This window comes from Schistocerca nitens, chromosome 3, assembly GCF_023898315.1.
Source record: "Schistocerca nitens isolate TAMUIC-IGC-003100 chromosome 3, iqSchNite1.1, whole genome shotgun sequence".
Lineage (NCBI taxonomy): Eukaryota > Metazoa > Arthropoda > Insecta > Orthoptera > Acrididae > Schistocerca > Schistocerca nitens.
Genome location: NC_064616.1, coordinates 204,830,611 through 204,856,136, shown reverse-complemented (window position 1 = coordinate 204,856,136; position 25,526 = coordinate 204,830,611). Strand labels below are relative to the sequence as shown.

The 25,526-nt window shown below is 37.1% G+C and overlaps 1 protein-coding gene across 1 annotated transcript in view; it reads right to left on the bottom strand.

The window, feature by feature from the left end:
- Nucleotides 1–25,526, bottom strand: part of LOC126249149 (ankyrin-3-like) — a 602,141-nt gene that overhangs the window by 201,696 nt on the left and 374,919 nt on the right. The window contains exons 13-17 of the mRNA XM_049950803.1: nucleotides 23,873–24,013; nucleotides 18,674–18,829; nucleotides 16,723–16,821; nucleotides 10,445–10,642; nucleotides 9,751–9,937 (exon numbers count right to left, since the gene is read on the bottom strand). Coding sequence (XP_049806760.1) covers nucleotides 9,751–9,937; nucleotides 10,445–10,642; nucleotides 16,723–16,821; nucleotides 18,674–18,829; nucleotides 23,873–24,013 — 781 coding nt within the window. The remainder of the gene's footprint in view (nucleotides 1–9,750; nucleotides 9,938–10,444; nucleotides 10,643–16,722; nucleotides 16,822–18,673; nucleotides 18,830–23,872; nucleotides 24,014–25,526) is intronic.

Sequence of the window (25,526 nt, the reverse complement as noted above, 5' to 3'; positions counted from 1 at the left end):
TCATAGAATGCAGGATCTTATGGATAGTAATTGCATAATTGCTGATATATCATCAGAGGCTATAAAGAACTCAGAAAGCAGTTACAGTCTTGAACAAGCCTAGGAAGCTGGTGGCTTGCTGAGCTTATTTGAGACTGTAACCGCAATCTGAGTTTGTTAAGGCCTCTGATTATGTCTGCAGCATTGGGAGATGAAACATCAGACATGGAATTAAGCCTTGGACTATGGCCTTATGCCCATAAAAGCAATAACAGCAATTATGGAGGCTACATTATTTTTAACAGTACACTGCAGCTTATGTCCTAGCAGTCTTTATGTAGTTTGTTTCATCACCTTTCACCTTTCAGGCATGAAACTGGAATAATATGTCTTATTCCAGTATTTTTGCTTACAATTCTACAGCCATCTTCAAAGTGAGTCACTGGCAGAATTTAAACTACTTGACACAATACTGTGGAGTCAATGTTTGAGTGGTACAGATAGCATTGTTTGCAACAAGAATGTTAGTAACAGACAAAATTTTATGTGTCTATGAGTGAAACAAAGCAAGTACAGAATCAGAAAATCCATGATGCTTACAATTTATGTGGTTTATCATTAAAATGTATGGCATATGTTTGGAATGCCAGTCCGTGAAGCTTCAGAATAATAATTCCTTGGGGAGTCCATACACGAAATGTGTGGTTTCCATGATTTGTTGAGCAGGAAGCCCCAATCTTGGATGAGCAGGCTGTTTGCTTATTGTATTCCCACAGCTTCTTTGACCACTAAATTGCAATAGGACGAAGCTGTGGGCAGTATCTTGACTTTCCTGTAATCTATGGAGTGGCCAGTGGCAATGCAATGGTCAGCCACTGCTGATTTGTTGGGCTGTAGAAGGTGAGCATGTCACGAGTGTTCAATGTACCATTCTTGTACAGTACATATTGTTTGTCCTATGTACCCTTTACTAATTTAACAAGGAATTTCATATACACTGAGGTGTCAACAGTCATGAGACAGCGTTATGTACACTGACAGACGGCAGTAGTATCATGTACACAGGGTTTAAAACAACAAAAGGTGGAGCTGTCATTTGTACTCAGGTGATTCATGTTAACAGGTTTCCTATGTGATTATGGCCAGAAGACAGGAATTAATAGACTCTGAACATGGATTGGTAATTGGAGCTAGATGCATGGGACATTCCATTTCAGAAATCATAAGGGAATAAAATATTCCAAAGATAAACACTGTCGAGAGTGTGCCAAGAATGCCTCTCACCATGTACAACACATTGGCTAATGGCCTTTACTTAATGGACAAGAGCAGCAGCATTTGCATAGAGTTGTCAGTGCTAACAGACAAGCAACACTGCATGAAACAGCTGCAGAAATCAGTGTGGTACATACAACAAACATATCCGTTAGTGCAGTGTAGCAAAATCTGGTGTTAATGGGCTATGGCAGCAGACACCCAATGTGAATACCTTTGCTAACAGCAAAACATGACTTACAGCACCTCTTCTGGGCTTATGACCATATCGCTTGGACCATAGATGACAGGAAAACTAAAGCCCAGTCAGATGAGTCTTGATTTCGGTTGGTGCACGTCCCTTGAAGCAATGGATCCAAGTTGTTAACAAAACACTGTGCAAGCAGGTGGTGCTCCATAACGGTGTGGGCTGTGTTTACATGGAAGGGACTGGGTCCTGGTTATGTTCAGCTACTTGGAGAGCATTTGGAGCCATGAATGGCTTATGTTCCCAAACAATGAGGGAATTTTTATGGACGACAATGTGCCACATCAGCAGGCCACAATTGTTCGTGATTGGTTTGAAGAGCATTCTGGACAATTCAAGAGAATGATTTGGCCACCCAAATTGCCAAACATGAATCCCATCAAACATTTATGGGACATAATCAAGAGGTCAGTTCATGCACAAAATGCTACACCAGCAACACCTTCACAATTATGGATGGCTATAAAGGCAGCATGGCTGAGTATTTCTGCAGGGGACTAACAACAACTTGTTGAGTCCATGCCATGTTGAGTTGCTGCACAATGCCGAGCAAAAGGAGCTCCACCACAATATTGGGAGGTAGCCCATGACTTTTCTCATCTGAGTGTATACCTGCCTTTCATAAATGCAGAATATCTTGTACATATCCTAGATAGGTTACCATCTTGCCTGGTGGAAAGAAGATCACATCCACTTAATGCCTCTTCATCATTCTGGCAATTTTTGAAGAAAAATTTCTCACACATGGTAGAAAAGTGATAGACTTTATTATATCTTTATCTCTTCCTCTTCCTTTGGTTGATAAGAAATTATCACTTAATTTGATGTTTTGACTTTGTCTTTTTACTGACTATATTCCAAGGGTACCAGTTCACTCTGTGTTCAGTAAATTCTGCCAGAGACTTACCTTGAACATGACTGCAAAGTTAGTAGCTGAAATGGTGTAAGAAAAAATAATACTATCCTAGATAAAGGACTGAAAGATTATGGAAACTTCAAGAAACAAACTTTATGTACATTATTTTATTGCTGGTAATAAATGGTGAGCTCAAAGTGCATTGTGCTGGTTAGTTTATTAAATATCCTTTTTTGACTGATTACAGACTAAATGTTTTGCACCACTATGTGTACATTAGTAACCATCAAAATAGGATGTTCAACAAACTAACTTTTTGATGTAGACATAGGCGTGCAAACTCATTCACTCTACAATACTGAGTCCGCTCTTTATTAAGGATTAGAATTATGACACAGTGTTGTCTGCATTTTATAAATCATTCTATCATGTTCAGTGTTTTTGATTTCTGACATAAATGTATTCATGTCAAAATTTTTTACGTTAACAAATTTATTTCAACAATGTCTTAAAGAACATTGACAAAAGCACTATAAAAACATATGCATACAGCTGTCTGATCTCTGTGACTGAGTCACAATAGGTACAGAAGAAACAAAGATATGCTTTCAGGATGATATATTAATTGTGAATGAGAAAATAACAGTTGGGATGGACTCCAGACATATAACTAACAAACTAGGAAGCAACCTAAAAGTAGAAGTTGGGCGGTGTTAGGTAGAGCAAACCCTCCATACTAAATTTTAGGTGTATAGCGAGATGAAAATTTAAAGAGTGAGAAACATACAAACAGGTTAAACAAAAAATTAAGTCAGTATTTTTATAATCTTAGCATCCTTAAAAATTCCTGTAGTGTTGATGCAGGGGTATGTTTGTACTTTGCACTCATACATTGCACATTAAGATATGGCATCATATTTTGGGGGAATGCCAATCTGTTGAAACACAAATTTATGCTTCAAAAGGGAGCAATAAGAATGTTTAAAAGGGTGACATACACAGAATCATGTAAAAATTATTTCAAGGAACTAAAAATCATGAACCTACCATGTATCCATATTTACAAAAGTATATGTTTTCTGAGGGCACACCAGGAACATTCTGTGTTAAAAAGTCAAGTCCATGAATACATAATGAGAAATAGAGATGATCTTCAGAGAAATTAACACAAAAGCCATGTATCAAAATAGTGCTCTTTATCAGCCTAATATCCTGTTTAATTAAGAGTATATATCGCAACTCCACATACTCAAAAAAAAGAGTTCAAAAAATGCCAGTTGCCAAGAATTTTTATAGTGTCAAGGAATACTTAAATCATCAGCATTCAGAATAGAGCAGCTTACTTCCCTCATCATAGTGACCTGAGGTGCTGACATGAAAAATAAATTGTATTCATTTATTATTCTAGTTTAGTATCTTATGATTGTTGATATGTGTATGGTTTCATTTTATATGTAAGTATTGTTTATTATTATTTATGTGTATCCAATGCATATAGTGGCACGTTAGTTAGCAACAAATGGTTTTCATCAAACTATTTCTACTACAATTTTGATAACAGTGATATATGAGTATGTATAAAATGCTGTAATGGTGACTGTTAGGCCACATGGAGCATTATCAAGTGTCATACCAGAAGCAACAGTAGTGTCTATCATTACTTCAATAAATATACTGAAAGCATCTTTATTAGCCTGTATTCATAGACTAGTTACTATCTTGTCTTGATATGTTAAGCTTTTAACTCTATCAAGTGTAATATGCACAAAGTATATCAGTCAGTTAGTCACATATTTAAATAACAGGTACTGGTAACTGGCCAATGCAGGCACAACGATATATTCATAATTTGGAAATATTAAGTACACTGACCCTCTTTGAACATTGCTTTGCATTATCTCCCAATGTCAATTAATAAATCATCAAAGGCAATAGCCATTCTTCCTCAGTTGCTACTTCAGTTATATAGATAAGAAAAATTTCAGATTTTGAAACGAATATCTGTTTTATTTCTAATCCTGCTTGTTTCAGCTGTTCATGGTTAAAAACAAACTAAACATTCAGTTGTAAAAAATGGAACTTTTTATCTACATGATAAACATAATGGAACCATTTTTTATCATTGCACATACATCCAGGTGGAGGGTCCCAGCTTCAAAATTCATGACTAAGCCAAAATTGTGATAAAATTTCACAAATGCCTCACAGTAAATAGTTTAAAATTGAAGTAGAACATAATAATCAACTGATTAAGACATTATGCAGCCCAAATTAATTCTTGAATTTTTTATAGGCGAGTAAAATATTTGTCTTGCTTTGTATATCTCTGGATCTGGCATTACATGGTGTAATATTCTGAAGGAGTACTACAGTCACTAATGCAGTATTGATAATATAGAAATATGTAGTCACTGTGACCTGGACTGTAAGTAATCACACATTCCTCATGAGCCTCTTCAAGCCATTTATGACGTTCACACTAATGTCTCAGTAAGTACGCTCCATAATAAAGTTCACAGTAAGCAACAGAAATATTTTCTTTTTGGTTATCAAGTCCATAACCAAACACATATTACAAAAATAAGGACTGTATGACTCTCACAAAAAAGCAGTGTTGGTTATACACTCTCAAATAAATGCTTACATGAAACTGTCCCTTACTTAAAATAACACATTACTTACTTCATATAATTCAAAATGAAAATCATGGAATTCTTAATGAATTATGTTTCTTGTAAACTAATTGATTTCATCATGTCCTGAAATGAGGAATGTCCTACCCACTATCTTTCACACCCCACACCCCTCCCACAGTGATATTCCACCACTCACTGAACCTACACAATATCCTCACCTAGCCCTACACAAACCCTGCTCCCATCCCCTTGCCTAATGGTTCATATCCCTGTAATAGACCTAGATGCAAGACCTGTCCCATACATCTCCCACCACCACCAACTCAAGTCCAGCCACAAGCATCACCTATCCCATCAAAGGCAGGGCTGCCTGTGAAACCATCACCAGCTGCAATGACTGTGCTGTATTATATGTGGACATGACAACTAACAAGCTATCTATACACATGAATGGCCATCAACAAACTGTGCAAAAGAAAGAGCTGGACCACCCTGTTGCTGAGCATGCTGCCCAACGCAATGTTCTTCATTTCAATGACTGCTTCACAGCCAGTTCCATTTAGATCTTTTCTGCAAATGTTAGCTTTTCTGAATTGCACAGGTAAGATCTCTCCCTACAATGTGTCCTACATTCCTGTAGCTCTCCTAGCATCAACCTTCATTAATGATTGTCCTTACCTATCTAGCCCATTTCCTGTTCCCATTCCAGCACTACACAGCCCTCCATCCCACCAATTCACTCTCAGTCTTTTCACTTCTCTCCTTTTATGTTACCCTCTCCCCCCCCCCCCTCTCCCTCTGTCTAGCCCCCTGACTGCACATAGCTGCCCTACTCTCTCTCCACCTTGTCTCTGTATGCTCCCACAAGCAGCAGTTTATCCCCCCACCCCCCCACCCCCCCATCACTACCCTGCTATGCCGCTCCCTCCCCACCCCAGCCTCCTCCTTAGCACACTACCTTGTTGCCTCTCCTATCATGCACTGCTGCTCACACTCTGTCTCAGTAGCCAGAGACTGTGACCATGTGTGTATGAGTTGCATTTGTGTGTGTGTGTGTGTGTGTGTGTGTGTGTGTGTGTGTGTGTTTTCTACTTCCAATGAAGACCTTGCTGGTCAAAAGCTCACTTTCTGATAGTCTTTTTGTTGTGTGTATCTGCAACTTAACATCTTTCACTATATCTTTCAAATGATAGAGCACAGCAATCAGCCATCCTTTTCTTGCAGGTTTTATTCACCAAATCTAGATTTTGACTAGTGCCTAGCCATTATCAATGCACCATTTCATAGAATCAATGCATGTTCTAATACATCAGTCCCCTGTTGTTCGGGCTTCTGTCACAGTCATTTCAACACTACTGTTTAATTTCACATTTTCTGAAGCACAATAAGGAGACAACACCCTAACCATGAGAAACAATCCCATACTGTAAGAGTGTCTCCTCTATACTTCACTTTTCACACTGCACATGATGTGCAGTAGGGCTGAAAGAAGTGTGACTTAAGTGCGAACAACAGGGGACTGATGTATTAGATTGTGCATTGATTCTATGAAATGGTGCATTGGTAATGGTTAGGCACTAGCCGAAATCTAGATTTGCTGAATAAAACCTGCAAGAAAAGGACATCTGATTGCTGTGCTCTATCATTTGAAAGTCATATCACAGTCGCTGAGTGCACTCATGTTCCTAATGGAAGGTAACCTTTCACTATACAGTAAGCAGCAACTATCATTCTCATACTATTGTTAATTCCATCCTGGATTTTCCATTGTTACTGAGTTTGTAAGGTGCTTCCAAATCATAAAGGATATACATAGTGAACACTATCAGATCAAAACTATTTGGACAGTTCTCTATGTAATACAGAATTGACCACTAGATGGCACAAGAGGTGCATCCACTAGTATAAAAGAAAATGTTATCAGAAGAGAATTAGTAACAGCTGAATGGGTAGGTAAGGAGAGCTCAGTGACTTCAAATGTGCAATAGTCAATGGATGTCATCTGAGCAACAGGGATATTTCAACCTTTCTAAAGCTGCCCAAGACTACAGCTGGTGATGTGACTGTGACACGGAAAATGAAGGAACAATAAGACCAGGCATACCTCACATACTGACAGACAGGAACTGTTGAATGCTGTGGAGGGTGGTTGTAAAAAATTGCATGGAACCAGTAGAAGTAATCACTCATTATTTCCAAAGTGCTACCAGAAATCCATTTAGAATAATGACTGTAAACAGGGAGTTAAGAAGAATGGGTTAAAATGATTGAGAAGCCCCTCGTAAGCCACACATTTCTATACTCAGTGGTAAGTGATGCTTGAAGTGGTGTAAAGAGCTACACTGCTGGACTGTGGATGACTGGAAGTGAGTGACTTGGAGAGATGAATCACTCTATACCCTGTGGTAATCAGATGACAGAGTTTGTGTTTGGTGAATGCCTGGAGAACATTACTTGCCATCACCTCAGCGCACAAAGTGAAGTATGGAGGAGATTGTGTAACAGTAGAGGGTTGTTTCTCATGGTTAGGGTGTAGTCCCCTTATTGTGCTTAAGGAAATGTTGGAATTTGGATGAATATGAACACATTTTATAGCACTGTGTTCTGTGTCAATATGGGAGCAGTTTGGAGATGATGATTGTTTGTATCAGCATGACAATACATCCTGTCACAAAGTAGCATCTGTGAGGCAATGGTTTGTAGATAACAGCATTTTTGAAACGGACTGGCCTGGCCATAGACCCAACCTGAACTCAATGGAACATCTCTGAGATAAGATAGAATGTTGACTTCACTTCAGATCCTAGCATCCAACATCACTACTTTCTCTGGTTTTGGTTCTTGAGGACAAATGAGCTTCCATTCCTCCACAGTCATTCAGAAACCTCACTGAAAGTGTACGCATCAAAGTTCAAGCCATAATAAAGGCAATAGGTAGACACATGCCATATTAATGTCTACTAATATTTGTCTGAATACTTCCAATCAAATAGTGTATATTCGAAAGCCGTATAAAGATCAAGACCATCGAACAGTAGCACTTGAGACAAATAAAAATATGGATCACAGTCAGAGTTTCTATAAAGACAATTTTCAAAAAGTTAATCCTTTGGGAAACTATGCTGCTGGAAAAGAATCACACCACCAAGAAGGAGTTGTCAGACACAAATGAAAGTTGATAGGCATCTGAAAGATAATGTCTATTTAAATTTTGCATCACTTACATAAGTGTGGCACTAATAGTGCAATTATGAGGATGTAAATCAGGTTTACATTAAAAACAGGCTGCACCAGTAATGAGCATTAGTTATTTTCGGACTGGACATGATGGGTTGATGTTAGTCAAGAATGCCTTTAAGGTGACAAACATGCCATTATCAACACCTTACCAAGTTTCAACAAGGTCACGTAATAGGGCTACAGGACACTGGATGTTTCAGAAAGACTCAGCAGGAATGTAGCCATTGAACATGACTGTTGGCAGCAGTGGTCATGAGAATGTACAGTTGCAAGAAGACCAGGCTCCAGATGTCCATGTGGCACTACCAAGAGGGAAGATCGTCGTGTTCAATATTTGGCTCTGGTATGTCATACTACATCTGAAGCAGCAATTTGAGCTGCAGTTGACACCACAGTGACACAATGAACTGTTAGAAATTGGTTACTTCACAGACAAATCTGAGCAAGATGACCTGTAGAGTGTGGTCCACTGACCCCAAACCACCACCATTTACAACTTCAGTGGTGTCAAGCGAGAGCTCATTGGAGGGTGGGATGGATGTCTGTTGTGTTTTTATGATGAAAGCTGGTTCTGCCTTAGTGCCAGTGATGTTTGTGTGTTGGTTAGGAGGTGGCCATTTGAGGTCCTGCAACTAACCTGCCTATGTGCTAGACACAATGGACCTATACCTGGAGTTATGGTCTGGAGTGCAAATTCATATGACATCAGGAGCACTCTCACCGCTATCCTATGCAACTCAACTGCAAATTTGTACACCAATCTGGTGATTTGACCTGTTGTGCTGCAATCCATGAACAGCATTCCATGGAGTATTATCCAACAGGACAACACTAACCTACATACCACTGTTGTAACCCAACATGCTCTACAGAGTTGCTACATGTTGCCTTGCCCTGCTCAATCACCAGATCTATCTCCAGTCGAGTACATATGGGACATCATTGGACTATGACTACAGTGTCATCCACAAACAACATTAACTGTCCCTCTATTGACTGACAAAACGCGTGGAACACCATCCCACAAACTGACTGTACAACAGAATGCATGCACATTTGCATGCTTGTATTCAACATTCTGGCAGATACACTGGTTATTAATGTATCAGTATTCCACATTTGCAATGGCTTATCTTGCACTTACATAAACCTCTAAGCTTGCAATGTTAATCACTCAAATATGCTACCTAGACAAATCTATGGTCAAAATGTGATTACTGTACATTAATTACTTTTTGGTACTGCAATTTTTATTCCATCAGAGTATGTAAAGTTTTTAAAGTTCCTGAGGATGGTGAATGTAGAGAAAATACAAACCATGTGAGCTGATAGCCTATTAACAATGAAAGACAATCAAATAGTTTATTAAAAGTAAGTTGAAAGTGGTGAATATGGAATGAAACACTTTAACTTTAATATAAGACATTTCTATTGAAGCTGCTTTTGAAAGAAGCGAAAACTATATTTTTAAAAAATTAGAACATCAATGAATTCTATTTAAGACAATTTCAAAGTACCTCCTTCATCCTCAGAGTCAGACATGAATGTTTCTTGCATTGTTTCTGGAGCAACAACTCGATATTTCTCTTCAGTCAGCATGGCTGTAGCATTAGTAGGTATCACAGTCTCAGTCACAACTTTTAAGCTCTCCACAACGCTGATATATCCAAGCTTCTGTGCAATGGAAAGAGCTGTCTGCCCTTGCTGTGTAGTATGACAGACCAATTTAATTCACTGATGACTAATATTTTTTACATGTTTTAACTATATATGACTCATTTATAATTACTAACTAAGTATTGATGTTAGTAACTCCAAAATAATCAAAATGCAAAACCCTGAAGCTTCACTTAATAACTTCACATCACATGAACTGAATGTCCACTGCAAATAATTTCCAAAAGTGGAAAAAACCCAGCCAGAAACTTCTGAAATGTTACAAATAATTAACCTGTGTCTATCAAATATCTTGATAACTGAAATATTTCACATTTAAAACTATCCACACTGAATTATTACTTGATAATGATATAGAACTATACATATAATTTTAGAAGTAATAAATTGCTTTCTAAAGAAGTTACTTCCAATTATACCCATGCTCAGTTATCAAAGCTGGGTGAAACATGATGTTGTTGGGAAAGGACATATGTGGTGACAGTGAGTATGTATTACAGATTGAGATGTACACTTGTCTTAATTTCAACTTACACTAGTGAGGATGTTTGGAGGTGCCTTATGATCCAGTAATATATTTACAATTGGGGCATGACCCTGTTGTGCAGCTTGGTGCAATGGTGTGTAACCAATACTGGTCACAGCTGCCACATTTGCTTTGTGCTGTAGAAGAAAGCGAACCATGTTGCTTTGTCCAAAGTGGCTCGCTACATGAAGTGGTGTATATCCTGCCTGTAGAAATATGCAGGGAAGTCAGGTATTTTCAGTAATTAACTGATATAATATTATGTTGCATAACAAATATGTACATACATAAACATTACTTCATAAAGATATTTTCCAAGGTATTTCAAAAAGAAAGGAAAGAAAATGAAACAAAAAGCTATTTACTATGTACTAAATTACAAGGTGGAATAACGTATGAGTTTATATAACTTCATTTTTCACTGTAGAATTATGTGCATCAGTGGTATGCATGCTTTCATTCTTTGAGCTATTCGTCATTAATTGTGCAGATGATTAGATACAAATTCTATGTAGGACAGATCATAGGCAATATGTAAGGCAACACAGAAGGTATATAGCCTTACCGCAAAGAAAATTGTTTTAAGAATGTTCAGTCACTAGTAAATGGCTGTCTGCAGGAACAATAAGAACTTTCATTAAGAATTACAGTGTCCAGAGTAAATAGAAGAATACTGGTATACTTTTGAAATTATGGACAGATCATAAACCAACTTAATTTGAAACACTTATTTATAATACAAAAGGAAATGGTCAGCTATTCAGGAAATAAGTGAGAGATAAGGTTACAAATGAATCACCATAATCTAAAACACAATTAAACAAATTTCATGGTAACATATCAGTACAGTACCTTAAAACAAAAATCATTGTCAGTTAACTATAAAGCACAGTAACTGAAATATAATGTTAAATAACAATTATAATTCATTTAATAACATGCAAATAAGACAGATTGTTGACAAATGTGGGTTAAAAAAAAGGGAAATATGAACAGAAATTCAAATGACAAACTTTGTATGAACACAGTGAAAAATAATATAAATGACCAATTAAAATGCAAAGAAACTAAGCCAGGAAGGTCAGTACTCAGTGTCAAGACTATAAGAAATGGAGCACTGGTTGTGTTGGGGAAGGGTGCAAGAAGGAAATGGTCATAGCACCTTTAAAAAAGTATCCCAGCATTTTGAAGAAGTACTTTACAGAAACCATAGGAAATCCTAAACCAGGTCAGATGAATGGAAATCTCAACCTCACTCCTCCCAAATAATACGATCAAGTCTTAAACACTGCAGCACCTGGTAACATCAAATGAAGTAGAGACACATTCCAAGTGGTGCTTTGCATCTCATTCAGGATGGCTGGCATAGTGGGAGTGGTTTAATATCTACTTTTTGTTTTATTACAAACATATGTTGAAGGAAAGAAATCGATTGTAATTTGGATTATTCTAAGAGAAAATGTTGCACATGAAAGATGTTTATATTGGAACTGAAATGGAAATGTTAACTAATGAAGTATGTGAAGAATTGTCATAGGTTCTCTTAAGATATAAAAGTTTATAGGTTTTATCAGCAACAGATGACACTCAATAAAAATGACATCAGCAGCAGCAACAAGAACAGGTAACACACTGACTGTTATTAGGGAAGTCAGCTGCAGCAATGGACACCAAATGAATCAACAATTCATTGCAGAATCATGCATAAGAAACGGGCAAAACTATATTGTAGCAGAACCAATGTCAACATTACAATATGATACACTTGTAACATGAGAGATGAAACAGTGAAGGTGGCAGAGGATCAAATAGGTAAAAAGATGAGGTCTATTAGAAATCCTTAGGTAATACAAGAGATACTGAATTTAATTGATGAAAGGAGACAATATAAAAATGCAGTAAATGAAGCAGGCAAAAGGAAATACAAATGACTAAAAAATTAAATGACAGGAAGTGCAAAATGGCTCAGCAGGAATGGTTAGAGGAAAAATGTAACAATTTAAAAGCATATATCACCAGGGCAAAGATAGATACAGCACACACGAAAATTAAAGAGACTTTTGGAGAAAAGAGAACCACATGTATGAATATCATGAGCTCAGATGGAAAACCAGTCCTAAGCAAAGAAAGGAAAGCAGAAAGGTGGAAGGAGTATACAGAGGGTCTACACAAGGTAGATGTACTTTAGGGCAATATTATGGAAATGAAAGAGGACATGGTTGAAGATGAGATGGGAGATACAATACTGTGTGATGAATCTGACAGAGCACTGAAAGACCTAAGTCAAAATGAGGTAACAGGAGTAGACAACATTCAGTTAGAACTGATAATCTTGGGAGAGCCAGCCCGGACAAAACTCTTCCATCTGGTGTGCAAGATGTATGAGACAGGTGAAATACCCTCAGACTTCAAGAAGAACATAATAGTTCCAGTTCCAAAGAAAGCAGTTGCTGACCAGTGTGAAAAGTACCGAATGATCAGATTAATTAGTCATAGTTTCAAAATACTAACACAAATTATTTACAGAAGAATGGAAGAACTGGTAGAAGCTGACCTCGGGGAAGATGGGTTTGGTCTCCAGAGGTATGTAGGAACATGCTAGGCAATACTGACCTTACAATTTCTCATAGAAGATAGGTTAACAAAAGGCAAACCTACTTTTATAGCATTTGTAGCCTTAGGGAAAGCTTTTGACAATGCTGACTGGAATAATCTCTTTCACATTCTAAATTTGGCAGGGGTAAAACACAGAAAGCAAAGGGTTATTTACAATTTGTACAGAAACCAGATGGCAGTTATAAGAGTTGAGAGGAATTACAGGGAAGCAGTGGTTGAGGCGAGAGTCAGACAGGGTTACAGCCAACCCAAATTTTATTCAACCTGTGTATTGATTAAGCACTAAAGGAAACAAAAGAAAAATTTGGAGTAGGAATTACAGTCTAGGGAAAAGAAATAAAAACTTTGAGGTTTTCTGACATTGTAATTCTGTCAGAGACAAAAAATGACCTGGAAGAATAGTTGAATGGAATAGACAGTGTCTTCAGAGGAGGATATAACAAGGATGTCAACAAAAGCAAAATGAGGATAATGGGATGTAGCTGAATTAAATCAGATGATGCCGAGGAAATAAGATTCAGAAATCAGACACTTAAAGTAGTAGCTGAATTTCACTATTTGACCAGCAAAATAACTGATGATGGTTGAAGTAGAGAGTAGACTGTCAATGGCAAGAAAATCATTTCTGAAGAAGAGAAATTTGTTAGCATTAAATATAGATTTAAGTGTCAGGAAGTCTTTTCTGAAAGTATCTGTATGGAGTGTGACCATGTATGGAAGTGTAACATGAATAATAAACAAGAAGAGAATAGAAGCATTTGAAATGTGGTGCTACAGGAGAATGGTGAAAATTAGATGGGTAGATCATGTACCTAATGAGGATATACTGACTAGAATTGGGGAGGAAAAAAATTGTGGCACAAACTGATTAGAAGAAGGGACTGGTTAGTAGGACACATTCCAAGGCATCAGGGGATCACCAATTTAGTACTGGAGGGAAGCATGGGGTGTAAAAATCATAGAGAGAGAACAAGAGATGAATACAGTAACTAGATTCAGAAGATGCAGTTTGCAGTAGTTATTTGGAGATGAAGAGGCTTGGACAGGATAGAGTAGCCTGGAGAACTGCATCAAACCAGTTTTTGACTTAAGAATACAACAACAACAGAAACAAAACTACCTACAGAAAAAATAGCAACTAGTTATCCTCTAAACAGGTGGGTAATCAGTTTACCATTTTATCTGTATGATGTTCTAATACCAGACAACATCTGAGACTTATGAAGCCCTATTGGGAAAAGCACGCAGCCATAATTGAGGAAAACCATGATTTTTGGTATCCAAATGTAGGAAAAAAAGTTAATATGGTTGTAAATGATTGCTGTATAAATAACATGTAAAAAAGTGAGTATTTATTAAGTGGGTAAGAAGAGACATATACAGGGTGAGTCACCTAACATTACCGCTGGATATATTTTGTAAACCACATCAAATACTGACGAATCGATTCCACAGACCGAACGTGAGGAGAGGGGCTAGTGTAATTGGTTAATACAAACCATAAAAAAATGCACGGAAGTATGTTTTTTAACACAAACCTACGTTTTTTTAAATGGAACCCCGTTAGTTTTGTTAGTGCATCTGAACATATAAACAAATACGTAATCAGTGCCATTCGTTGCATTGTAAAATGTTAATTACATCCGGAGATATTGTAACCTAAAGTTGACGCTTGAGTACAACTCCTCCGCTGTTCGATCATGTGTATCGGAGAGCACCGAATTACGTAGGAATCCAAAGGGAACGGTGATGGACCTTAGGTACAGAAGAGACTGGAACAGCACATTACGTCAACATGCTAACACCTTTTTATTGGTCTTTTTCACTGACGCACATGTACATTACCATGAGGGGTGAGGTACACGTACACACGTGGTTTCCGTTTTCAATTACGGAGTGGAATAGAGTGTGTCCCGACATGTCAGGCCAATAGATGTTCAATGTGGTGGCCATCATTTGCTGCACACAATTGCAATCTCTGGCGTAATGAATGTCGTACACGCCGCAGTATATCTGGTGTAATGTCGCCGCAGGCTGCCACAATACGTTGTTTCATATCCTCTGGGGTTGTAGGCACATCACGGTACACATTCTCCTTTAACGTACCCCACAGAAAAAAGTCCAGAGGTGTAAGATCAGGAGAACGGGCTGACCAATTTATGCGTCCTCCACATCCTATGAAACGCCCGTCGAACATCCTGTCAAGGGTCAGCCTAGTGTTAATTGCGGAATATACACCATCATGCTGATACCACATACGTCGATGCGTTTCCAGTGGGACATTTTTGAGCAACGTTGGCAGATCATTCTGTAGAAACGCGATGTATGTTGCAGCTGTTTGGGCCCCTGCAATGAAGTGAGGACCATTGAGGTGGTCGCCAATGATTCCGCACCATACATTTACAGTCCACGGTCGCTGTCGCTATACCTGTCTGAGCCAGCGAGGATTGTCCACGGACCAGTAATGCATGTTCCGTAGATTCACTGCCCTGTGGTTTGTGAAACCCACTTCATTGGTAAACAGGCAGAACTGCAAAGCATTCTCTGTTAATGCCCATTGACAGAATTGCACTCGATGATTAATGTCATCAGCATGTAATTGCTGATGTAGCGACACATGAAATGGGTGAAAGCAGTGACGATGCAGTATGCACATGACACTACTTTGACTCAGTCCACCAGCTCTCGCAATGTCCCGTGTACTCATGTGTGGATTCATGGCAACAGCAGCTAACACACCAACTGCACCAGCTTCTCCTGTGACAGGCCTGTTACGGACCCGTTTGCGTGCTACGACCATACCTGTTGCATACAGTTGGCAGTAGATGTTTTGCAATGTGTGGCACGTTGGATGCTCTCTGTCCGGGTACCATTCTGCATACACCCTGTAGGCTTCAGCTGCATTTCGTCGACACTCGCCATAGATGAGTATCATCTCCGCCTTTTCAGAGTTCGAATACACCATGGTCACAGTTCCTACAACACTACACTATCACAGACGTCTGGTAACACAGTGTACTACAGTTGGTCTGCGTGCGGAGACGAATGCAGAATAACAATAGCAGCAAGCGCTACATGCGGACACTGCGACAGCTAGACCAAACCACAACAGTGCACTACAGCCACACTCGTAAACACGGTCGTCATTGTAAACATGTCCCTGCAGATACTGCTCACCAACCGTGGCCCGTGTTTGTTACAAAACGCAACTGAACATCGGAGGTTTCAAGCGTCAACTTTAGGTTACAATATCTCCAGATGTAATTAACATTTTACAATGCAACAAACGGCACTGATTACGTATTTGTTTATATGTTCAGATGTGCTAACAAAACTAACGTGGTTCCATTTTAAAAAAAAACGTAGGTTTGTGTTAAAAAACATATTTCCGTGCATTTTTTTATGGTTTGTATTAAACAATTACACTAGCCCCTCTCCTCACGTTCAATCTGTGGAATCGGTTCGTCAGTATTTGATGTGATTTACGAAATATATCCAGCAGTAACGACACTGAGACTATGTAACACTTTTAATTGCAATATCTGAACTGCTAGCATTCTCGTTTCATACAAATTTGTTTATTTTTATAGAATACTTGTAGACAGCTAGCACCAATTGCAGGTTTTTTAATTATCATGGAATAATTGAATTTCACAAGTGATAATCTTACCTTTGTTGTTGTGTCAACTTCTGCTCCATTCTTTAACAGAATCGCTGCAACATTTACCCTGTCTTCCTGTGCACACAAGTGTAGTGGCGCCAGACCATTCTGAAATATAAGATAGCAGTGTTTTCAATATTATCTGTAAGATAGCAGAAATAGTATAGTAAGGAAGTGATTACAAGTTATCAGTTTTCTTTTATAAATTACAGCCATGAGATGGAATTAGTGGTCAGTACTTTCTTACAGGGGTGAAATAATTAGGACAGCCAATAGATACACGCAGAAGTACATGACACCAGACTTGTTAATTCCTACCTTGGGGAGGAGAAAGGGATAAGTTGGGGAAGGAAAAGAGAAGGGCAAGGCACTGAGACCTCAGAATGAGGACAAGAGCAAACAGAGATGAAAGCAGAGGCATCATAGAGTGTAGTGGATCAAAGATAGTAAATTGGTAGGCACTGTGCCATCTTCAGTCCAGAGATAATTAGAGGAGAGAGGGAGAAGTAAAGATGGGTTAAATGAAGAAAAATGAAAAGTATAAAGAGAACTAGGTGGAAAAAGGGATAATAAGATAAATAAATAAGGGACAGAGAGGGAGAGGAGAGAGGAGAATAAGCACAAAAAAAGATGATAACAATGAAAAAAGAGAGAGGGAACATGTCAACAGAGGTTAACTCTTCTAGGGTGTCAGGACACAAGGGTATCTTGGAGGGTGAGCTCCTGTCTCTGAAGTTTGTGGAAACTAGTATCACGTGGGAGGATCCAAATAACAGACTCTGTGGTCCTTAAGTCACATAACCACATGCCAGGTTTCCCTGAGGCAGACAGGTCTCGTATCCATTTGTGCACTTGGCCAGTTTAATGGCAGTCTTCCATATATAAAACGTGGTGTGGCAGACATGAGATGGTGGATAAATGTCTTGTGTGACTTCTTCAGTTTGTCTTTCTCTGATATTGTAGGATTTACTGGAGGAGAGGCCCCTCTAGTGAGTGGCTGCTTGTGGCAGGTGTTACGGTGGATATGATTGTAAATATAGGAACTTCGGGATAGGGATAAGGGTTCAGGACTTCCAAAACCCTACCATATCAAAGGCACGTCAACTTTCAAAACCACACATGCCATTTATCAACTAACTTGAGTGTGCTGCATGGCGTTTTATACAGGAATTAACCCCACTGATCTGCTTGAGTACACAAATGGGTTCAGAAATGTGTGCATCAGGGACTGGGATTACCCTGTTGCTGAAGATGTTCCTCAGTGAGTGCCTGTGACAAAATATAGGCTATTCACAGTCTGCCTGGAGATGGTGCCTCATCGGATATGTGCTCATGTCCCAACATCCTCTTGGAGTTAACCTCTGTAAATACATTCCCCTTCTCCTTTTTTCATTATTATAATATTTTCTCTCTTATTTATTTATTTTCTTATCCCTTTTCTCTCCTAGTGCTTAATTACACTATTCAATTCTCTTCCTCTGATCGTCTTTGCTTCTCACTCCATCCTCATAATTAATGGACTGAAGCTGGCTCATTGTTGGCCAGTGTCTCATCTCTAACCTCCTACACTCTACAGTCCCTCTTCATTTTTGTCTCCCCTTATCCTCATGACAGGTGGGGCCCTCTCACATTGGGTTCTGACTGATGTGCATTCGCTTTTTAACCTTTTTGATCCACCCCTTTCTCCTTCTTGAGGAAGGAACAGATTCTAAAAGATGAGACAGTATCATGTACTTTCATACATAGCTATTGGCAATACTAAATATTTGACATTTGGAACATAAGTACTAAACATCGGTTGTTTCTTATAATTTTTATAGTTTTCTTGAGTGAATTTTTGTTTTGATGAAACTACTTTGGTTTTTTTTTAAACTGGTATTTTACATGAAGTACCAAACGCATCACATATTATAATAATGTTATAAGGATAAAAGCTTAAATACTAATATAGTGAGTGTACCTTTGCCTTGTGGTTGGTATCAGCCTGATGTTCTATTAGCAGGGTGGACATGTCTGTATGCCCCTCCTGTGAGCTCAGATGCAAAGGAGTGAATCCAGCTTTTGATTCTGCATTTGCTTTTGCACCATACTCAAGCAAAGTGGTAGCAATATCCATCTGCAATAACAGACACAAAATTTAAAGTCTCTACTACACTGATTCCATTTTCATATTTTTTAAAATGCTATTGGAAGTGCTATGAATCAAATATTAGTATTTTTAATTCATTTCAGACCAAACACAAGCATAGCTCTGGACTCAACTTTGTGTCAAAAAGATCTTGCCCAAGTATAGGTTTGGTCAAAATTTTCTCAAAGTGCAAGCCATCTATCACTCGAAAACTGGACATCTCAGTACCTGTCATCTGTCTGGTGCTGCCTTGTGTAGTCAATTTCTAAAATTATTTTGAAAGAAACGTTAGCAAATGTAACACCTGCTATCATGAACGGCTAAACCAATACAATCACATTGACGTAATTTTGTACATTTGCACTCATTAGAGTTCACAGTTTCTGCTACAAATACATCGTGTTTGTTGAGTGAGTAAGAAATTTTGGACGTTCAAGAAGAAGAAATTGCTCAGTAGCTCATCTCACACTTGTCTCTGGAAGGATAATTAGCAATTACTCATTAATTCACCTTGCACTATTTTTTAAATTTAATTATACTTTCCACTATCATCTTTTAAAAATTTGTAATCTATCAAAGAACTAAAATAGATATGAAAAATAAATCTTGAAGTTTGGTATTTTTTAATATGTATTACTTTTGAAGATACATCATTTACATATGTGCCAGTAACACTGTATATAACAGCATAAATGACCCGTTTCCAAAGCCCAATATTCTTCCCCATAGGGTTAAGGACAGAGGTGAATGATGAAGACCGGTTTTATCAGCTCCTGAAACCTATGTACTTGGTTTGCATGCAAGTTAATCACTGCTGAAAAGTGAGCATATCAATATGTTATTAAGTAATGTTTTCTTATTTGTTGGTTTTGCTCCTAAAAATATATTTGGATTGTTCCACATTTCTGAGTAAATGTAAAAAAATGTTAAGGAAAGATCTCTCTTAATGATTAATAACATTATTAAGAATTTTTAGAGTGTGAAAATTAAACAGTTAGTAATTTTGATGGTGTTAGAAGATTGCAAATATAACACTAGTAAATAAAATATTATCAAAGGTAACTGGAACAGTCTGTGCATAACATATTCATTCACTGTCTACCATAATTGTCAATATCTGCTGTGTATATTATCACTTTGCATATAAGTTTTCTAGACTGATTAAAAACAGACATCAAATGAAGCCCTGGTACTGTTCTGAATGCATTTGAAGACATTACCAAAAAAGTGAAACAGCAGGCCAACAAAAACAGCAGCCTTGTAAATGTTTGTTTCATGGAGTTCTCTTAACTGATCTAGGGTCAACTATTAAAAATACTCCTCACATCTCACAAATATGAGACTAAGTCAACAATCTGTATGAACTTCTCACAAAATAATTTACAGTGTAATGAACATCTACTAGCATTCATAATCTGGATGTATTTCTCATTGGTCCAAGGGTTATATTACAGAACAAAATGAAAAGAGAAAATCTATAATTTTTTAATAAGAAAACAATATCATCAAATAATGAAGAGATGAGTGGGTGAATTACAATCAAATGGCCCAGAACAAAGCAACCACAGTACTGGAACATTGAATTAGAAAATTTTTCTTCTAGTAATATGCCAAAGAAGTGACTCCTCAGAGAGGATATTTGAAATAGATGAAGACGGATAATGATAAAACCATAGATAATATGATGCAGGCATGAAACTAGCTAAACTTCAATGAAATACAGTGGCCAACAGCCAAAATATTAAGAAATGCCTGAAGATCATTCAGTATGAAGCAATTATAATCAGTTTATTTATTTTACTTTATTCATTCCTTTATCCATCTGTAGACATTAAATATAATATGTCTCCAGCCCAAATGTACATACAAATTTTATGTGAAATCATTACAAGGAAATAGAACATACAAATTTATATGTAAAATTATTTGTGCTGAATAATAGAAAGAGATACAATGAATAGTAATACGAATTCAGATCGAAAAGGCTAAAAACTTTTACAAAGCATTTAAGACTGAGCTACAGATATGTCAGTCTCCAAGTTTATGCTTCAGGAAAGGAAATGGAGAACCAGCATTGAACAACACAGAAAACTGTGAACTGTCAGCTAACTATTTTAAAAAACTGCTCATCTCTGAAGAACCAAAGGAAGTCAGACCTTACTATAATCTGAAATCCATGTTGTACCATCTTCACCCTCTAGTTTCAAAGAAACATAAGGGATTATCGGCAAATTAAAAAGTCATATAGTATCTGAAAAACTGGCATATTGGTGGGAATGTGAAAAGAGCACGTGAAAACCTAAAAAAGATACAGAAGAAATACAGGAATAATGGAAAAGCAAACTGATAACATATAGGAGAATATCAGGGAGGTTTCTAAAAGGGAAGATTGTATGTGGAACAAATCTTCAATTTCAGATCAATAATACTGCACTACACAATGTCATCACCTTTGTGGATTCAAAAAAAGAAAGAAAGAAAGAAAAATTTGTAATTCTATCAATAGAGCAATGCTGTTCTATACACTAAAAGACTTTGTATTAGATAATAAAGTACTGAATTTGATTAAACACTCTCTCATGAACATGAAATGAAAAGATAAATTACAAGATCAAATTTGGGGAATGTTTGAAATCAAAACAGGAGTCTGACAGTGGGAAGGACTTTCCCTTGTACTCTTTAATAGTGTTTTGGAAAAAATCATGAGAGAATAGGGAAGTATATCACAAAAAGCTGGAATAAATCTGCAGATAAAACTAAGAACAAAACACAAAGGAAACAAAATTAACAGTGTGGCCTCTGTGGATGAGCTTGTACCTCTACCAAAGATATGGAACCAGCCAACACACAAATAAACCTCCTTGGAAGAGTATTGGAGAAAGCAAGGCCACAAATCTTGGCATTCAGGACAAAATACATGACAAATATGGGGGTTCTCTGAATTATTTAAAAAGATTTTTGGAAAATTAACTACGTTCAAAATTTTAAGTACCCATGATAAATAATTAAAATGAATGGAATGACCAGAAAAGCAAACAACACTAGATACCAGAAGATGTAGATGAAATATCAACTCTCTGCGGTCATCATCAATAAAAAAATCATTCTCCTTTAATGTGAAAATTAGAAACAATGAAACAGTTGTAAAGCATATGTGCTCTATGCAGCATAGTGCACTGCCATGATTAAAGCCAAAGATGGATAAGTAGTATTTATCACTACAATAACAGTTCTGTTCTTGTTTCTGCCAGAGCCTTGAAAACAAATGTATATCAAAAGTTTAACGTATTTGTAAAACAGTGAATTGAGGTATAATGAATGTTAAATAATAAGTTCATGTCATAAGTTTAATGTCAAGGCACACAGTTACATTGCAAAATTACATCAGCAAGAGCAAAAGAAAGGAAATCACAAAAGAATCTAGTTGTAAAAACTTCCTTCAAATTCCATTTATGCTGTCAAATGTTTGAAATGCCAACTGCCTATTGCAATAAATATTCTAGTCATTGGTGGAAGGTCTTCTGTGCAGACTGAAGAAATTCTTTCAATGTCATTCCACATTCTGCAATGGTGTAAAGTTTTGAATCATCTTGGTTAGTTGGAACTTGTATGTAGACTTCATTTTTGATATTACCACAGAGACAAATGTCCAGTAACCCCAAAACATGTGAATGTGCAGCCCAACTGACAACACCTCTGTGTCTTATATGGCAACTAGGAAAGGACTGGGTGAGTGCTTTCCTAGCTGCAAGCATCTAGAGAACTGGGCACCCATCATGTTGGTACCATATACATGTAAGTTCTTCAAGTGGTACCTCCTCTAGGCAAGCCAGTAGCACTTTGTTATGAAACTATATCTTTTATGGTTTCTTCAAGAAAGTAAGGACCAATCACTGTCTGCAGCAATCCTACACCAAATTTTCACACTCCAATGTTTCTGACTTTCAACCTGCTTCAGCCAACAAATTTTCTGTTGTGGCCCAATAATGCATACTTCTTACATTCAGCTTTCCAAGCTTTGTAAGGATAGCTTCATATGAAAAATAATTATCTGAAGAAAGAATCTATTATTGTGACAGTAGCACACAAAATTTGAAAAATGCTAGCTAACTTGTTTCAGAGGCATTCATAATTACATTGGAGCTAGCATGTGATTTATGAGCACCACAGCCATAAAACCTATTTCGCTCACTCCAGTTGTTGGAGGTTTGCTCTTTAACCTATACTCCAGTGCCCCTAAAATAATAATTGTTTTGCACATGTGCTGAACTGTCACTCCTGGTTGATACCATTTGTCAGGATACTTTTATGCATACAGCTCAACTGTTCTTTTCACATTCCTTCGACATTCTCCATAAAACAGTAATATATCTAGTTTCTTTTGGTTTGTGAAAGACATTTATTTCCTTCAAACTAATTGGCATTCAGCTACATGCAAACAACACAGACAGAATGAAAGCTACATTTCCTCTGAACCCCTTTTATACCAGTCTTGTGGTGTTGCAACACTCTGTCTCCAGCTTCTGCAACATATTTCCTGATTTGGTATGGAATCATGAACTCCCACATATGACAGCTATTAGTTGCATGTTCAAAACAGATAAATTCTAATTTCTAAATATTATTATTCCTCCAAAATTAGGAAAATGATTTTAATTGAATTCATATCTTTTAGAACTACAGTACTGGCAGCAGAAATTACTATATTTTTATATGAAAAAGTGAAGTTAACAGCAATATCTCTATAATCAATACAGATATGAAAATATACTATAAGTTCTTTAGTGAAGACTTTCTCATAATTCGTCTGAGTGAAAGCAGGATTATGATATCTTAAATGATTTCAGATATATTTGAGCTGAATAACTTAGCTGAAGCATCCTGAACAACAGGAATTTAAGAATAACTTAGTCATAATAGCAACAATGGTGACAGAATTAAATTAGTCACTACTCCCCCATCTGCTTCTATTACAGGAGAGAAACTTCAGGCAAAGTACTAATATAGCTATCTATTTTGAGCATTTTATACCTGATTCTTCCTTGCTGCTATATGAAGAGGTGTGTGGCCATTCTTAGCTGTGGCATGTGGAGAGGCTCCCTTGTCGAGCAACAAGAGGGCAACATTTTGATGGTCATAGTGACTAGCCACATGCAAAGGTGTAACACCATTCTAAGAACAATAAAAACATTAGACACTAATGTATGTATTAGTGATACAATTTAACATTTCAGATTCACTTTTTTAAATAAAATAATGGAACTTCTTGCTACAGCAGAATTTGTTTCAGTCCAACCCCACTTGAGAACACAATTAACATTACAAATTTGATAAACAAGCACAAAATATTTATATTTAAAGGTAGCTTGAAATGACCATCTTATTCCAGTTACAGCTTTAGATATTAAGAATGTACAATAATTATACTGAAAGAAAAGGGAAAAGATACTACATTCTATGAAAGTGAATTCTCTTTCACTAGTATAATAAATAAAACTAAAAAGCTAAAAATAGCACATGCTTTAATCTCACTATAATCTCAATGGCTGTAAAATAGAAAAACAGCAGAGAAAGTGTTTTATCAAAAGTAAACTTTTGAATATCTTTAACTGGCTTCTCTGTCAGTGTTTGTCAGAACATGTCAATAATAACAAAAATAAAGTGAATACTTTCTTGATGTTCTCCTAATATCACTTATCCTCACTTACTTACAAACTGATTTTCTTCTTCTTGGAACATCATGAGAAGACAATTGAATGTCACAAATATAGATCAAATAATGTGCACTTACTGAGATTGTAATAACGCAGATATAGGGTTCTTAACTTGTGATGAGTTGTATTTAAAATCAATGAACAAATTACTTACATTTAAAAATAAATAATACAGTTTAATTTAATATTCTAATCTGTTTCTCTAACAAAAGCCTAAATTAGACCCATGTTAAGGGAGGAGGAAAAGGATCTGATTTAGAAATGCACTAGTGTTCTACATCAGATGTCTATTGATTTCAAGTATTTCCAGTACTGTCATCTTTCTACTTTTGTTAATAGTGTGTAGAATATTATAATGTATATGTATGAATTGATTTTCTGTTAAAATATGTTCCACAAAGATCAGATATGTCTTAGGCTACTAGAATACTAGATACATTTGAGACCAATGAACACAGATATAACCTTCACAGAACTAGTTGTATTATTGTACACTAACAGTTGATAGGATGTAGAGGAAGATGAAATGGGAGATATGATACTGTGTGAAGACTCTGACAGAGGACTGAAAGACCTAAGCCGAAAGAAGGCCCTGGGAGTAGACAACATTCCATTAGAACTACTGATAGCCTTGGGAGAGCCAACCCTGACAAAACTTTACCATCTGGTGAGCACGACGTGTGAGACAGGCGAAATACCCTCAGACTTCAAGAAGAATATAATAATTCCAATCCCAAAGAAAGCAGGTGCTGACAGATGTGAAAATTACCAAACTATCAGTTTAATAAGCCACGGCTGCAAAATACTAACACGAATCCTTTACAGATGAATGAAAAAACTGGTAGAAGCGGACCTCAGGGGAGATCAGTTTGGATTCCATAGAAATGTTGGAACACATGAGGCAATACTGACCCTACGGCTTATCTTAGAAAATAGATTAAGGAAAGGCAAACCTATGTTTCTAGCATTTG